The sequence below is a fragment of the Girardinichthys multiradiatus genome, chromosome 6, assembly GCF_021462225.1.
Source record: "Girardinichthys multiradiatus isolate DD_20200921_A chromosome 6, DD_fGirMul_XY1, whole genome shotgun sequence".
Taxonomy (NCBI): Eukaryota; Metazoa; Chordata; class Actinopteri; order Cyprinodontiformes; family Goodeidae; genus Girardinichthys; species Girardinichthys multiradiatus.
Window position 1 is genome coordinate 23814695 of NC_061799.1, and position 18282 is coordinate 23832976.

An 18282-nucleotide genomic window follows, 5' to 3' on the forward strand; every position below is an offset into this window, starting at 1 on the left:
GACTGTTGGAAAACCATTTCAGGTGACTACCTCTTGAAGCTCATCAACAGAATACCAAGAGCAGTAATCAAAGCAAAAGGTGGCTACTTTGAAGAACCTAGAATATAAGACATATTTTCAGTTGTTTCACACTTTTTTGTTCAGTATATATTTCCACATGTGTTAATTGATAGTTTTGATGCCTTCAGTGTGAAGCTACAATATTCATAGTCATGAAAATAAAGAAAACTCTTTGAAGGAGGTGTGTCCAAACTTTTGGTCTGTACTGTATATGCGAATTATTTGAATTCCAGTTATTAAAGCAGAATCCTGCGGCCACAACATAAGGTATAAACATGTTTTATTCTTTTATTTAAAAAAATGCACAGAGATACATGAAGCATTGCAATGGATTTTTGCAATCAAAACATTTAGTTTATTATGAATGTACTTTATATATATATAATGTATATAATGTATATATATATATGTACATTATATATATATAATGTACTTTATATATATATATAAATACCTAGATTATGCATTTCTATATATACAAATGTATATATATATATATATATATATATATATATATATATATATATATATATATATATATTTCTGCAGCACAGTTATGTATGAGACAAAATATTTGCCTGAGTTCCTGGTTGTATAATTGTACACTTTTAGTAGATGTCTCAATAACGGGGCCATCGACGTTTATCACGTAATTTTGTGGCTAAAGCCTAATTAATCCCAAACGGCAGTTGATTGGATAACACAGTTGGAGGACATAACGTTAGTCTTAATTAACAGGGGGTAATTAGCTACAGGTGCATCATGCGGGCGGGGTCCGAATGTGGAGGTTCCGGACGGAGTTAGCGGTTGATCTACGGAGAAAGCTGTTAGAATATCAGTCACTTTGACCAAAGCAATCTCATCCTAAGAAAGTTTAGTTTTGGGAACTTCCTCTTAAAAATAAACGTCGACAAAATGGAAGAGAGAACCCCTTTACTACACTACCGCCTGGCCACCAGCTTTGCACCCAACCCTGTGGATGTGTCCGAGGGGGCCCGGCTGCTGTCGGCCAAATACGCTCCACGGTCCGCGTCCCCGAAGCTGGGGGTGATGTTTGGAGTGGTCATACCGACTTTACTGTCCATGTTTAGCGTCGTGCTGTTCCTGCGAATTGGTGAGTCTCAAAAAGCTGTTATTAAAAAATAAAGGCGAGCTATGCCTTGGATCTGACCTTGGATTTGCTTTTTCAATGTTTTCCAAAACAACCTGAAGTTCTAACTCGTTACATTTATTTTTGACCTGTATTAGTGCACAGGTCAAATATGATCAAAAGCGTTACAACCAATTTTCATTATATTAGGTGGAGAAAAAAATCGGTTCACCAATTAGGACTTTCCTTAATGCTTTTTCTTCAGAACAGCGCGGTCACATTCTTTTAGAAGAACCCAGGATGGATGGATTGCAGGGTAGTTTTCAGCTTTAAAAGTTTTGCCCAACACCTTTCTTTTTTTTTTTTTTTTTTCTATCCTACATTTTTTCCAGAATCTAGATTGATGAGGTTCAGTTCTGGGGGGGGAAAAATACATTTCAGTAAAATTTATTCTACAATGACAATGATGTATACACTGTGTTCAGTTTTAAAACAGCTTTTTGATCAAGAATTTGGTTTATGCTGTGAAATAATTTTATGATTTGTAATTTTTGCAGGATTTGTTGTGGGTCAGGCAGGGCTATACCAGTCCATCACCATGTTTGTGGTTGCCTACTTTATCATCACAATGACCGTTCTTTCCATTTGTGCCATCTCAACTAATGGGGCCTTAGAGGCTGGTGGTGCATACTGTATCCTTTTTATTGCTGAGAGAGAGATGAATGTAGTTTTAAAACCTCACTTGGGTGTCAGGCTCATTAATAATGTGACAAAGCATCTTTGCTCTCCGTTTCGACTTAAATTGTCACAGCACAGTTTTCCTCTTAGTTCAGTTTTGAATTAATAGATCATTTTTAAGGGGGAGTTTTGCTTTTTTTGGAGAACAAAGAGAATTTCCTTTATTTTTTTCCCTCAGACATGATTAGTCGAGCCCTAGGTCCTGAATTTGGCGGTAGTATTGGCATCATGTTTTTTCTTGCTAATGTCTGTGGCTGTGCCCTGTATATTTTGGGCTTGGTGGAGGCCATCATGTTTACCTTTGGAATGCCAGAAGGTAAGGTCCATTTAACACGAGACGTTCTTGACTTGTTGAGTGTACTAAAGCCTTGTCTCACTGTTTCCTAGAGAGCACTGCAGCGTTTACAGGTATTCATCAGATGTTGCCATCAGGATATTGGTGGTGCCTGCTTTATGGTACCATCCTCCTATTTCTGTGTTTTGTGGTCTGTTTGGTAAGACTTTTTTTCTTTATGTAAACAATTGAGATGGGTAGGTTTGCAATTTATTTAGTCCCTGCACATCCAAAAAAGAGCCAAAACCTATAAAAATGCCTTCCACTAACTCTAAATGTATGCTGAAAACTAATTCACTAAAAAGGTAAAAATGCAAAATTTAGCAAAAGGCAAAAAGCTGAAGGGTTATCAGTATTAATAGAAAAATATGCAACTAAGTAAACACATTGGACAAAATACAAGGTATTTGTTCTGCTCCTCATGGATTAATGTTTTTAAAAAGATTCCTTAGTATTAAATGGGTCGATTTGGTCAGGCTTTGTTTCCTAGACATTTAAATTAATTATCTATAATATCATGAACATTAGGGATCCAATGGCAGCAGGGAGACCGAGGAACAGGGTTAGGGTAAGATTACTGTATGTTACCAGAACTGCTTGGACTGGATTAACTGGACAGCAAATTATCTAAGTACCATGCATTCAAGCTTTCATCCACAGTAATGTATTTGGTATTACTTGTTGTTTAATGCAGCATGTTTTAGGATTGATCAAGATGTTTTGTTACTTTGCCAAAAAAGCAGATGTAGCAGGATGTAGGTTTTCCACTAAAATCATGATGCTGACATAGACATTTTTTTCCAGTAGGTGAATTTATTAGTCACTGTCTGGGGTCTATGTTAGCTATGAACTGAAACCAGAAAAAGATTTCCACTGTTTAGTTAATACCATGGTTTTTTGCAAGTCCTGTTGTAATTGCGACATTCACCAACCTGCCTCATGTTTTGATTTTTAATATCATGTAGCGCTATTGGTTGTCTGCTTCAACTGGCAGGCTGGGCAAGGAGAGCATTAGTCAGGGTAGGCTCCTTGGTAACCTTGTATGAGCAGCAGAGACACAGCTCAGGTGGGGCAATCTGTTGAGAGGACAAACTTAGTGCAAATCTGACCTTAATGGAAGAGCCATAAAAACAAAGCCATTGTTGAAATGCAGAGCGATAAGAAGTCACTTTGCCACAAGGCATGAAGGGAACAGACCAACCATGTGGAAGATGGTACAGGAAAAATATTTGAAAGTGAGATGTGGAACAGTTTGGGTCAGATGAGACCAACAATCAAACTTTTATTTTTCATGCAAAACTTTGTGTGGAGGAAACTAACACTGCACATCACCCCAAATACACGAGCTCCACTGTGAAACATGGTGTCAGTAGCATCATGTATTGAGGAGGCCATTCCTCAGCAGAGATCCGAAAGCTGGACATAGCTGGAGTCGACAAGATGGATGAAGCTGAATACAGCCCAGTTTTCGAAGACCTTTTTGAGCAGTGGTTCTCAATCCTGTTCTTTAGGGCCCACTGTCCCGCATGTTTCAAGTGTTTCCCATCTGACACCTGACTTAAACAAATGGGTGCTGAGGACACATCTAGAAAATGAAGGGCAGTAGGTCCTGAGGATCAGAGTTAAGAACCACTGTTGCAGGCTGCCAAAGACTGGAGCAGCTAACCAAAGGCCACAAACACACAGCCAGAGCTTCAGTGGAGTGGTTGAGATTAAAGCCAGGCCCAGTCAAAGTCCAGACCTAAATCCAATCAAAGATCTGGGGCGAGACAATAATACTGCTGTTTGGAAATGATTCATCTAAGCTTTAGCTGGTTTCTTAAAGGATGGTCATCAATTTCAGTTTTTAGATGTGCTAAACTGGCAGAGCTTAGTTTGCAGAAGTGGTGGTTCTAAAAGTATTGACTGAGGGAGTTATCACATTCCCAATAAAACAAATATTTGTGGTTGTAAAAATACAACATTTTATATATTTTAAGTAAGTTTAGTACATTTTTTTTTTCAAATTTCAAAACTGCAAGACAAATCCTGTGGAAAGCAGGAGAAGGCTGTTATCCTGGGGCATATTTAATTTCAGCCATCGTGTATCGAGGGTGGTAAAACTCCTGTGTCTCTGTGCTAAAACAAATTGAGAAGCCAAAACATTAGAAACATACTCTTGACAGTCATTAAAATGTGATAGGGGAAAAATCAATACAGCTACAAATGGTGCATTTCTACACTGCTAGTTAGAAAAGAGGAACACACATGTGCAACCAGACTGTTGGGGCACGGGAAAGCTGTATTAAGGTCCCTGAAGGAAAGTTTTTACATTCGCTCTGCAAGAATTACAGCACTTGTTTAAAGGGAATTTTGCAGTTTACTATTTTATAGTTAAACAGGTCACAGCTATGGAGTAAACTTTAGAGTTGCTGAATTAAACTTGCTTATTTTTACAGGTTGGAGCCCATATCTATGCCAAAGCTACCTTTATTATTTTTATCATCGTCCTGACTGTTCTGGCTTCAGTCTTCACCAGTTTTTTCATTATGGGGCCCACTGTGGTGATTCTACCAGAAGCATCTCTAAGCAACAGTACAAGCAGAAGGACTGCTAACTATACTGGACTCTGGCTCAGCACATTGAAGGGCAACCTGTTCTGTAAGTGCCACACAAGTCTGCAAACGTCTTGATGGTTGAAACATATATTCATTACATTATTTTTTTTAAGTAATCTCTGACCTGTGTAAATTATCTTCTTACTCCCTCAAGCTAATTACACTGTTGACTACACCACTGGTGGCGTGATGAATTTTGCCCGAGTATTTGCAGTCTTGTTTAACGGCTGCACCGGAATCATGGCAGGCTCCAACATGTCAGGTATGCTGCTGTCAAATGCAAACGTTGAAGCTAGTACTCATCTCAAGAAAATAAGTTCTTACTCAGTGGTAGGATCCCATAACACTTTAAAAATATAACACAGCTCTAGTACAGCAGTTAGATTAGGTTTGTGGCAAAGTTTTTCTTTTTTTTTGCTTTTAAATTGTTCTGAACATTTCCTAGATCTTATTGATAGTGCAACAGTCATTTATACAGTCCAAAACTTCTTAGAAAGCTGAAAATGTTTCTCTCATTGATTACACTTAAAAGCAGATGATCTCAATCCCCCAGCTGAGGACTTTAATGTCTTTGAGGCTCAATATTTAGAGATGAATGACTTGGGATTCTTTGGTCAGTGCCTGTTAATCAATAAAATGTGACCTAATCACCTCATGAAAAAAACTGCAAATTGTTAAGGATAACTCATAGTACTGCTGAAGTGTTCAGTCTAACACCTAGATCCCATTTTGACAATTATCTTACACTGTACTACAGTTTATATTAGATTATGATTTAGAATCATAGATGTTGTGGTACCCCATTTACTAGGGGAACACGAAACAAGGTGCATCTGCTGTGCCACACTGAAATCTCAGATCACATTTAAGAAATGTATGGGTAAATTTGTCATTCATAAAAATCCACCTTTTGTATTTTTTTTTTTCTATTTCAAGTCTTTTTCCATTAGGGGGTGCTTTTAATTATAAACAAATCTCTATAAACTAACTCTGTCCCTTTAGGGTGTACAGGGAGCAGTATGTCTCTGCCAACGGTTGCACAGCAGGCTAAATCTAAAATCTGATATATTTTAACTTTAAAAAGCTAATTTTAATCTTAAAATCAAAGGGATACATTATTACCCCATCTGGTGGGGGAAGGATTTGCGCACCCAAAAGGGGATTTTCGTCAGACTTCAGCTGTCTCACCAAAGTCAACTGACTGCGGGTATAGCCAATAGAGGATGAGCTGTGTTTCATTTATAATCACCTTTATCTGACTAAAGTTCTAAATTTTTGTATCCAGTTATGTAAAAAAAAAAAAAAAAACACTCTGGAAACTTATTTTAATATAGTAGATGAGCAGAAATATGAGGAAGCACTAAAAATGGCATAAGAAAACAAAATGGCTACAATAAAGAAAACTGCAAAAAAGGGCTGTTGAGAAAATTAAACCACGCCTAATTTTTTGGTTGTATGATACAAATTTGTTGTCAGTCTGCATGTAAATGTCCACTTTAAAAATGTATACCTTGGAAATAGAATATAAAGGAATAAGGAAAGACTAAAAAATCCTGCTCAGTACTGTTTGTGCACATGAGATGTATAGACACATGTTTGACACATCGTTAGGCCCATCTTATTTAGGCCAGACATTTCAAGGCATTCCTGGTCCAAGCTCTCATTTAAGATGTTGTCAATTTAGTAAAAACTAAACTACTGAAAAAGGGATGTAAAATTGTATTTACTTAATAGAAAAACATGTGCTGTGTGTTTTGTGTTATCAGGTGATCTCAAAAACCCCAGCTACTCCATCCCAAGAGGAACGCTTGCAGCTGTTCTTACAACCTTCATCGTGTACAATCTGCTGAGTCTGCTGGCTACAGGATCTTGTGACCGGTTAGAGAGAGAATTCACAAAGCTACAAAATGTTTCTAAAACTTAGTTTGACCGTCGCAGTCTTTGACATTTTGTTTATTAATAAGATGAGGAGCAAAAATGTGATGGTTCATATTTCTTGGATTGTGTATAGTTACCTTCTCCAGAGAGACTACAGCTTTCTGGGAGACATCAATGTATGGCCTCCCATGGTGACAGTTGGTATCTACTCCTCCACGATGTCTGCTGCAATGAGTAACCTTATAGGAGCTTCCAGGATCCTGTATGCTCTGGCTAAAGATAACTTGCTGGGTGAGAAAATGAAACATGTTTTGCTAACTGTTTGTGAGTCTACAAAGCACATCTTAGACCCTTAAAGATTGCTTAAAGTCTTTTTACACATAACACATGAACACGTAAGCAATAACAGGTAAAGATTTAGCTACAGTACTTGTGAATTAGAGGAATCAATAACCTGTAGAGATGAATTAAAGTCAAACAAGTACATGAGTTTGAAAAAGGGTGATTAAGCCTGAAACAACGATTTAATTATTCGTCAATCATTTAGTTCTTTATCCATAGGTTGCATCTAATTAAGCTTCTCTTCTGTAAAGCTTGTCTTAACATTTTAACATTCATTAGTATAAAATTGGCCTCGTTCCTCGTTGTGACAAAATGTCACTTGTTACTGATCTTCATGGTGGAGGCATTTTAATCTGGAAGGCTTCGCTTGTCAACAGATGGCTTGCTCTGTTCACTTTCTCAGGAAAAAAAAACATTTTCATTGTGTGTGTTCGGCCTCACGAGTGCAGGATGACTCAGTTGTTTTTGATTTTTAGATGATGAGCAATTTGAGAGATTTTCCAAATTTGTACAGGTGGTGTCCTGGCGCCGGCGAGGAGGACATCTCGCAGTGGGAACCCCTGGGTTTCTGTGCTTGTCTCCTGGTTGCTTGTACAGGTGAATCTTGTATTTTTGTTTAGCTTATGGCACAGTGAGTTAATGGTGAATCCCATTTAACCCTTCATATTTTTACTCCTAACAAAGAGGTGGCCAGCTCTACTGAAGGGCCATTGTCATCAATGTTTCAGACACTGGATTTAGACATATTAAATTATCTCCTACACCTAAACATAGGTTCTGCAGGAGCCCTCTAATGAGCTGTTTTAAATTGGTTATGTTGATCAGAGCAATTTTTAAAACATGAAGTAAACAGGCTTTTGAAGACCAGAATTTACCGACCCTGCACTAACCCTACTTTTTTGTGTAATTATGTCAGATGGCAGGGCTTACCAGTTGTTTCCGTGGTCCAGAAGAAGTGCAATGGGGCTTTCTAACCCTTCAAAAAAGATGTATATTGCAGACCCCGCTTTGTTATTTCTGTTGGCCTTCATGATGGAGTTGCTGTTCCCATTGCTTTCACTTTCTTAATCACTTTTTCTTAATACTGGTAACAGTTGCCTATGGAATATTTAGTTGCAAGGAAATTTTCTGCCTGGACTTGCTGTGCATGTAGTATCAAAACTCAACAGCATGTTAGAATTTACTGAGCTCCTGGGAGTGACCCATTCTTTTGCAAATGTCTGTAGAAGCAGTCTGCATGTCTCAGTGCTGGAACATGTGGCCGTGGAAATGATTGGAACACCTAAATTCAGTGAATTGGATAGGTCACAATGACATACATAACATACTCTTACCAAAATGTGTCTAAAGGTTTAATGGTAAAGGGTTGGAGATGTGCTTCAGGGTGGACTTCTGTCCAATAAAAACATAAAGCCCTTTATTCCCATTTTGCTTACTGCTAGTAATGGGTGAGTGAAACAAACAATAGTTAATACATTGTAATAAACATACTGTACATTTTTACTCGATGTTTTTGGTCATTTGTTTGGCAGTGGGTGAAAATGGTACAATTATCTTGAGGTGAACCGTGTTCAGTTTAGATTTGTCAAATGAAGCTAATAGTTTAAAAGTTTTTAACGGAACAGCTTAATTTAGCAATTTAATGGGGTTCCTTCAGATTTTTGTCACACTAGTACATCTGTAGGGTTTTAACCCCCTTTTTAAAAGTAGAAACACTTAATAAACATTTTATTTGTTGTCCAGTTATATATATATATATATATATATATATATAAATGTATGTATGTGTGTGTGTATAAAGAGATAGATAGTGGGATAGATTTTGTTTTTTTTATTGAACTTATGTGTTCATTCCACTAGGTGGTGCTGTTTGCTGGCAAATTGAACACCATAGCTGGCATTGTGACAATCTTCTTCTTGTTGGTGTATGCTGCTGTAAATCTGGCCTGCTTGGCACTTGAATGGGCATCTGCACCAAATTTCAGGTATTTTTACTAGAAGTGGCAGGGTTTATCTGTTTTGGGAGTTACCTGAGGACTGTTTACCTGAAGCTTGTTTTTTTATTTATTTATTTTTTTTTTTTAGACCATCTTTTCGTTGTTTCACATGGCACACCTGCACTCTGGGCATCTTTGGCTGTCTAGTTATGATGTTCTTGATCAGTTCCATTCATGCTTTTGCCAGCATAGCATTTATGCTGCTTCTCTGGATGCTCATACACTACCTGGGGCCCATCAGCAATTGGGGCTACATCAGTCAAGCTCTCATCTTCCATCAGGTATACATGTTTGTCTTGCTGTAAATTGATGGTCCTACTTTAAATCAATAATGCATAGAAACAAATTTCTATGCATTTATTTGGATTTTATGTAATGGACAAAACAAAGTTTTGCATAAATGTGTGGAGGAAATCTGACACATGGCTTTCAATTAGATGCTACTTTCTGTTGGGCTGTTATAAAAATCCTAAAAAAAATACAATGAACTTTGTGGCTGTAACTTGACATATGTGAAAAAGTTCAGAGTATCAATACTTTTTCGGGAGACGGTAAATATTGAACATTAAGGTAAATTGTTTATGTTCTTAGGTGCGCAAGTACTTGTTGCTGCTGGATGTGCGGAAGGACCATGTGAAGTTCTGGAGGCCACAGGTGTTGTTGATGGTCGGAAACCCTCGCAGCTGTATGAGTCTTATGACTTTCATCAACGACCTGAAAAAAAGCGGCCTGTATGTCCTAGGACATGTGAAGCTTGGGCTGCTTGGTAAGTGTAAGGAGACCATTTCATGTTTATCAAAGAGTCACTGTAGCAATGTCATGTTTTAGTACATGTCAGTGGTGATGAGATGGAAAACAATTTCGCAGTGAAGTTTCATAATGTAAATATTCAACTTAAACTGCATTTAGCCATGTTTTCTTACTGTAGTTTGGACAGGTGTCACCCTTTTAATTGTTTGGATTCACAACTTTAATCTCAACTCATCTTGCCTAATGTTATGACCAGTACTTTTCTGTTCTCACTTGAGATCATATTGCCCACGCTTTGTATTTTGGACATGTCAAGAGTCTGTGACCTAGGGTATTTTCCAATTACACTGAAGCCTGTAGTATTAAAAAAAATAAAAACTCTGTACACCTTTAAACTTCTCAATCAATCTTTTGATTTAACTATGTATTCAGTGTTATTGGGTACATGCCTAACACCAATTATAATGATATAATAATCTCCTAAACAAGAAATAAAGTCTGACTGTCCTGGTAGAAGGACTGTAAACGGAAACTTTTTTTTGTCAAAACATCCAAATCCACAAAAAATGACAAATGTGAGGAAAATTTAAATCTTGGAATGGCTTTTGTGATTAATCAGGTTCACAGTTTGCAAATGTTTAGGGTAAGAAAATGTACATATTCTCAATTTCTATAAGACAGAAATATTACCCTCTTGTGCTCTGGTTTTAGTTGTTTTCCAGTTCAATAAGGTACATAATGCCAAGATAACCTTTTTTTTTTTTTCATTTTCAAGATCAACAATATGTTTGCATGACAGATTGGTTTTAAAGGAGGTACCTAACAATATGTGGCTCTTGGTGTTCCCAAAATATAACTATGTAACCAAGGCTTGTTTTTCTGCTAAGGCCAGTAAACTATTATCAAGTCAATGATTACAAAAAATCACATTTTTGAATGCTTCAAGTGCTTCATGCATTGATGCAAAATGTATGTCATCCAAATTTTGGTAACCACCACAGTCAAAACATGATTATTTACCATGATTCTTTCCCAAGATTAAATGCAGTGTGTCATCATGCATCCACCTCTTCTCTCTTTGTGATTGTGCAGATAGTTTGCCAACTGATCCCCTGCAGAGCTGTTATGATTCCTGGCTGTCCTTAGTGGATCATTTAAAAATCAAGGCTTTTGTGAATCTAACTCTGGCTGACTCTGTTCGGCATGGAGTTCAGAATCTGCTGTTCATCTCAGGCTTTGGTAGGATCCGTAATCTCTATTTTATGAAATCTTTTCTGACATTTGATTTAGTATCCTTTTAATATGTGCTGGTTTTAGGTGGAATGAGGCCAAACACTCTTGTTTTGGGTTTTTACGATGATTGCGCACCTGAAGATGGCCTCAACAGTCAACTTTTCCCATCTTTAAGCTTTGGCTCTGACGTGGTGTGTCCAACTGCAGACTCTGGGGAGCAGAGCTCCTTCTTTCCAAGTGTACGGAGGTCTGAAGAATCCAAATACCTTCAGGAAGAGGAATATGTTTCTATTATTGCTGATGCTGTTAAAATGGGAAAGAATGTGGCTCTGGCTCGTTATTTTAATCAGTTCAGCCGGGAGGACGTCTTGGGCCACCAAACCTCAGCTGGACAATTTGTAGACGTATGGCCTCTGAACCTGCTTCATCCAGACAGCCACGGATATGTGAACATCTGCTCCCTGTTCCTGCTACAGCTGGCCTGTGTCCTTCATGAAACCCGGGCCTGGAACCAGGCAAGACTTCGCCTCTTCCTGTGTGTGGAGGCAGGCTGCACGCTGCCAGAAGATGAGGAGATGAAGCTCCGGAAGATGCTGAAGGAACTTAGAATATCAGCTCATGTCCAAACGGTGGTTTGGGACCAGGTTGTGGCAATGCACTGGCAGAGACGAGGAGGGAGAGAAGAGGAAGATTTCTTACAAAATGAGAGGTCAAGACAAGGTGAGGATCAAGATGGCACGCAAATGTTCCCAAATAATACTTCTCATTTGACAGATGAATATATCTGTGCCGTCAACAATCTGATTTGTCGCCATGGCTCTCCCAAGCCAGCTGTGCGGTTCTTATATTTGCCCCACCCACCGGCAGATAAAAGATATTATCATGTCTACCTTCATCAAGTGGACTTGTTAAGTAGGGACCTCGGCCCAACACTGCTCATCCATGGAATCACTCCTGTTATCACTACAGACTTCTAATATTTTAACAGCATCTCTTAAAATTAATAAAGTTGAATAATTTAAAGGCATTCAGAAACAATTTGATGTATACAATTTCTTAGATTAATCCTGCTGACTTTTATTTTGAAAACTTCTTTTTGGGGTTTTAAGCATCATTTAAACTAAAATGACATATATTTCCTAATTTGTAGAATAGGAGCAAAGATCCTGGTGTCTTCATGTGCATTTGTGTATAAGCTTATCTTTAAGCCTTTGTTCGAAATTTGTCGCAACAGGGTGTGGGCTTGATGATTGTGTTCTGACTTTTTGTTCATGTTTAATATTAAAATGAATTCTCAAAAGTTTCACTTTTTTTTCTTTTCAATGAGGCACTAATGGTGTTTATTTTCCTTATTTTTTTCAACAAAAGATTGTCAGGAAAAGGGTGGAGATAGGAGGAAGACATGCAGCAAATATTGCCTGGGCTGGGAGTCGAACCCGCAGCTACTGCACTGTAGCCTGAAGCCTTTGATTATGGGTCACATGTTTTACCCCTGTGCCACCACTATACCCTACTTTGAAAATTGATTTTCTGAGTACACGGGGCATTGCACTGACCAGACATTGGAGCAAACAATAAATTACTGCTTTGGTGGTCAATGTCATTTTAAAACGTAATGAACATTTAGTGAAAACTGATGTGATCAATAAAATATGAATGTTTTCAAGCCATGCACAGAATAATAGAGATTATAATACAGATTATTTTAAAATGCTTAGATTAGGACTGATGATGTAATAGAATCAGGACATCCCTAATTTACACCCTTTCATATACAACCCATTTCAGTCCAAATTCATTGGAATCAAGTGAGGTTCAGGGCTGCTGAAGTCCATTTAAGTCATTTATAATACAGTAGTCTGATTCAGTTCATATAATGCTAATTTATGAAAAGATGTCTAGGATTTAAGCAGCTGCAATGCTCTCGCTCATTTTGAACAAGCACAGGTCAGCACTTTCATTATACTCATTCTGCTCTTTTGCCTAAATCAGGTCTGCAACCTTTACAATCCATTTTTGCCTCGTTTAGAGGTGCAACTGATGATTTTTTTTTTTTTTAAAAAGGCTACCTGGGTTTTGATACACACGTGGACAAAATTGTTGGTATCCCTCAGTTAATGAAAGAAAAACCACAATGGTCACAGAAATAACTTGAATCTGACAAAGGTAATAATGAATAAAACTTCTATGAAAATGAACAAATGAAAGTCAGACATTGCTTTTCAAACATGCTTCAACAGAATTATTTTAAACAAACTCATGAAACAGGCCTGGACAGAAATGATGGTACCCCTGAAAATGTGACCAAAGGGACAAGTTAAATCAAGGTGTGTCCATTAATTAGCATCACAGGTGTCTACATTCTTGTAATCAGTCAGTGGGCCTATATATAGGGCTACAGGTAGTCACTGTGCTGTCTGGTGACATGGTGTGTACCACACTCAACATGGACCAGAGGAAGTGAAGGGAAGAGTTGTCTCAGGAGATTAGAAAGACAATTATAGACAAGCATGTTAAAGGTAAAGGTTATAAGACCATCTACAAGCAGCTTCATGTTCCTGTGACTACCATTGCACATATTATTCAGAAATTTAAGATCCATGAGACTGTAGCCAACCTCCCTGGATGTAGCCGCAGGAGGAAAATTGACAAAACAAATGATTATATGAACGGTAATAAAAGAGCCCAGAAAAACATCTAAAAAGATTAAAGATTAACTTCAAGCTCAAGGAACATCAGTGTCAGATTGCAACATCTGATGTTGTTTGAGGCAAAATGGACTTAATGGGAGATGACCAAAGAGAACACCATTGTTGAAAACAAATCATAAAAAAACCAGACTGGAATTTGCCAAACTACATGTTGACGAGCCACAAAGCTTCTGGGAGAATATCCTATGGACATGAAACATGTCTGGAAAAGGTACCCTTTAAACCTAAGACAACTGGAGCAGTTTCCTCATGAGGAGTGGGCCAGAATACCTGCTGAGTCGTGCAGAAGTCTCATTGACAGTTATAGGAATCGTTTGATTGCAGTGATTGCCTAAAAATGTTGTGCAACAAAATATTAAGGGTACCATCATTTCTGTCCAGGCCTGTTTCATGAGTTTATTTTTTTAAATAATTCCATTGAAGCATGTTTGAAAAGCAATGTCTGACTTTCATTTGTTCATTTTCATAGAATCTTTATTCATTATTACCTTTGTCAGATTCAAGTTATTTTTGTGACCATTGTGGGTTTTTACTTTCACTAACAAACAATTTCGTCCACATGTGTATCTACAAAGAAATTTACTTTTAAATTATTAGTTCTAGGTTTAAAATAAAGAAAAACATTGGATGGATACATTGTCTTGTATGGGAATGTTATTTGTGGAAAATGATCATAAAACAGCACATAGTTTCCAACCTAATGACAAGGAAAAAAAAGATCTGTTAGTGGTAGTTTTATGTTATTATTCGATGAAAAAGATGCTACCTGCTTTTGTAATATCTATATTTAAGAACATTGTTCTCACAATTTTTAGCTAAAGTTATGAGCTTTGTTGGAAGGTCCAAAGAGCCACTTGCGTCTCCAGAGCCAGTAAATTAATAATACATGATTAACGAATTTTGCCAACTGATGAAGCAAAGCCAATGGCAGCAAATGCCACATTTGCTTTGTAGAAATTTCCATGAGTTCATTCTGGTAGAGCACAGACACCCACCTACATGCCTCTGACAAACAGCATGTGGGAGGGAGTGTATTCCCAGAAGGAGGCGAGTTTGGCTCCATCCAAGGAAAATTGGCATCAAAGATGCATTGTGTTTGCTTTTTTTCCCCCTCTGTGACTCGAGACTAACTTTATTTGGAAATGGCAAATGTGCAGCTGTTCACTAGAAGCCTGTGATTGCTCAGTTTGGATGGATGAATGTATGTCAGCTCTCTCTACCTCCTAAACCAACAAGAAGAGAGGGGGAAGTGCTGACTCATTTCCGGATGGTGGAGAGGTTTACTGATAAGGGAAAAGCACTCTAAAAGTAAAAAAAAAAAAAGCACCAGCCAGCCAGAAGGTCAAAATAAAATGTTCAAGGTTTAATTACTTTCTTTTTGAAAGCTGAACACCAGCTTCTATTTAAGGCACTTAGAGAGAAATAGTACAAAACAACACAAAAAGACAAGACACTGAAACTTGCTTTCGCCTCCAAAATAAATTTTAAATCAGTTTAAACTAACAGGTTTGTTTTAGTAGTGTCATAGTAACATGAGGAACTATGTACAAAGAAGTTTTATTAAACACACCCACTTGATGGGTTTGATGAGTTCTTTCTGCATTTATAACACAAAATGCTACAGTTAAAATTAACTTAGAGAACCTCAGAAGTTTAAACTTTTTCAACTGAAGTGTACTTTGTGCTGTTTATTGAAGGTTTTTTTTTTTTCTACATTTAAAATAACTTGAACACATCGTCACACTTCATTTCAATATTTATAATGGGTCATTGACAGAATTCACACCAGATGTAACATCCAGAGTAACCCACACATGCAAAGATATTAAAGCAAATTAGTTCACAAATAAAGTTATTGGTAAAAATAAATAAATACATGACATGGGGGGAGATGCAATGAACACACTTATAAAATGTATTTAATGCTTAATGCAAAAGGCTTTTTTTTGAATATTTTAACAACTTCAATATGTCTCCTGTATGGAGACACTAGTTGCATGCGTGGCTCATGTGTTCATTGCTCTGCACAAACTGTCTTTAAATATTGAAGTTTCTGTCTATCCACTCTGATCTTAAGTTATTTTTATACAGGTTCAGTTGGATCAACGTCAGGTGATTGACCTGGCCATTGTAGCAGTTTTACTTTCTTCCCTGAATCCAGTTAAGATTTTCCTTGGCTGTTTATGGACTATTGTCTTGCTTGGAAATCCACACCCATTTCATCTTTAGAATCTTACCAAGAATGTCCTAGTACATTTCTCCTTTTGCCCTTATTTCCTTTTAAATTGTCTGCCAGAACCATATGCTGTTAACCAGCCCACACCATGATGTTCCCATCTGCAAGCATTGGGCATGTTACTTTGGGATGATTTGTAGAGCCATTCTTACTCCAAATTATGGTTGGCTCAATGACATCTAAAGATTTCAGCTTTGGCCGCATCTGACCAGACTATATTCCCCCAGTATTTCACTGGCTTCTCAAATCTTCTAAAACAAACTTTAAACAACTTTGAACATGCATTTTCTTCAAGAGACGAGTGGAGCGTAGTTAAGGCAATTGGGGAGTGCATTACATTTTCTTTCCACATAGAAAACTGTAACCTGCACTTTCTAATTCTCTCAAGCTCTCTGCGGGTGATTCATGGACAACTGTTGACTCCTCTGTCAAAAATCTTGCAAGGGGCACCTGGCCATGGCAGGTTTATGGTGAAATTATTTCCTTTCTACTTCCGTATGATGACTCCAACGATGCTCACAGGGACATTCAGAAATTTACAAATGTAGCTGCAACAATCGCTACGAATATGTTTTACAACATTAAGACTTTTTGTGACAGTCTCTTTACTCTAACCAGTCATACAGCTCTAAGCAATACTTTTGTAATGAGAAACCTTTATTATAGGCCATCAGTTAACATTAAACTAGCAGGCACCGATTTGCAGATAGCAAAACAGTTTTTAGCCGGTTTCCTGGCTTTCCATGTCTTTTTACACAACTTTTCTTAATGTGTTCAATACATTTTCCCTGTGTTATACAATTCTTTTTTTAACCATTATCTTCATTTGTGGACTAATTTGCTTTGATTTGTTTGTATGTTTGTAATATATGGGTTGCTGCCGACATCTGGTGTGAATTTTATGTCAATAGCTCCATTTAAACTAAGGAAAATGTTAATACATATTTTACCATCGTAATTTAAATGAATGAAACTAGATCTGTAGAACAAAAATCAGCACAGTCCCGCAATATTTACAGTATCAGTTGCATCAATATTGAGATTTGGTCTGTTTGATGGAAAGATCTAGTGGTTTGGGGTCAACATCTGAGGTGCTCTTAAAGCGGATGTTGATACCAATAGGTCGTGAAAACGGAAAATTCACGGATTTCTTTAAAACAAGAACCTGCTCGACGTAGTTTCTCGTTGGCACACAGATTTTGGCTGGAGCTGAAATGCTTCTGATCAAAAGTCTGTTCCATCTGTGGCCTGCGTCACGTTTGCACCACAATTTGCGTGTATTTTCACCAGCCCACGCCTCACTGAAAAACTGCATGTAGGCGGGAGGGTGTTAACAGACTGAGGCAAGCCCTAATAGGGTATGCAACATCCACAGGCAAGATATCTCAATCACTTGTTCACTACAAGACAGAATAACAAAGAGAGATGCTGGCACAGCTTCACCCACACACACAAAATGTTGCAATCACAAAGACTGTTCCATAATCTCAGCAGTTGTGGGTGTCAAGGGTGATTCCTTCACTGACTGTGGGAACGTATTGACTCACTCATCAGCTATATGATGGAGATAAAAATACAGACTAGAGGAATGGCCAGTTTATCACCTACTTACCACCTGAGCTCACACCAAGTGCAGACCAACACATGAAAATGAGTTTAAATGTTGTTGCTTTTGGTCTCATGTCTTTTTTTTTTTTTTTCACCCTGTTAAAATGCATAACATCCACTCTCATTTTAGCTATGACTGAATATGGACACATCTGTTATTGTCCATGAATTAATCTTTTTTTATACAGCCAATTTCTATACACAGTGAAGGAAACACAACGTGCTTTACAAAAGATCGGTTGAAGGACAGAAAAGGCAATTGTTAATGATAATTATAATGAAAAAGCGCCTTAAACACGTTATATGGTGGCTTAAGTTGCAGAATCAGCACCACAGCAAAAATGTCTAATTGGGAAGAAAGTACCCGCAGCAACAAACTGTGAGTTTAAAGAGAATATCTATGTAGAAGTGAAAGAGGAACAATTTTATTGCAAATTAGAAGCCAGAGGCTTAGGCAAAGACAGATTTAACACAGAAGGAAGGTCAGTAAACCAAATTTTGTCAGTAAAGATACCTTGAAAAGTGATGCACACTCTTCTATGGAGATGACTGAGAGGCAGGTGTATAAAGGACTGAAACTGGCAAAATTGTCACTTATTATAAAGGTCCAATAAATGTAATAAAACACCTTGGAATGTCCTGATCGATGCTTAAACGCTCTACCTCAGAGTCCCAAAATAAAGACCTTGCACACCCCACCCCCCTTTG

At 37.7% G+C, this 18282-nt stretch overlaps 1 protein-coding gene across 1 annotated transcript; it reads left to right on the forward strand.

Moving 5' to 3' along the window:
* Positions 1–807: 807 nt before the first annotated feature.
* LOC124869566 (solute carrier family 12 member 9-like) lies at positions 808–12322 on the forward strand. Its single transcript, XM_047367499.1, has 14 exons — positions 808–1174; positions 1708–1842; positions 2067–2204; positions 2276–2382; positions 4661–4862; positions 4974–5081; positions 6586–6697; positions 6831–6988; positions 7554–7636; positions 8900–9024; positions 9125–9317; positions 9628–9802; positions 10879–11025; positions 11104–12322. The coding sequence occupies exons 1-14, from the start codon at positions 976–978 to the stop codon at positions 11994–11996; spliced, it is 2775 nt and encodes a 924-aa protein (XP_047223455.1). The 5' UTR covers positions 808–975; the 3' UTR covers positions 11997–12322.
* Positions 12323–18282: the final 5960 nt, after the last annotated feature.

What these genes read in the sequence shown, in the direction of transcription:
- LOC124869566 (XM_047367499.1), top strand. Translation starts at nt 976, where the DNA reads ATGGAAGAGAGAACCCCTTTACTACACTACCGCCTGGCCACCAGCTTT. An exon ending in ATTGAAGGGCAACCTGTTCT is followed by an intron (nt 4,863 to 4,973) that starts GTAAGTGCCACA and finishes TACTCCCTCAAG; the next exon opens with CTAATTACACTGTTGACTAC. An exon ending in TCTCCTGGTTGCTTGTACAG is followed by an intron (nt 7,637 to 8,899) that starts GTGAATCTTGTA and finishes TCATTCCACTAG; the next exon opens with GTGGTGCTGTTTGCTGGCAA.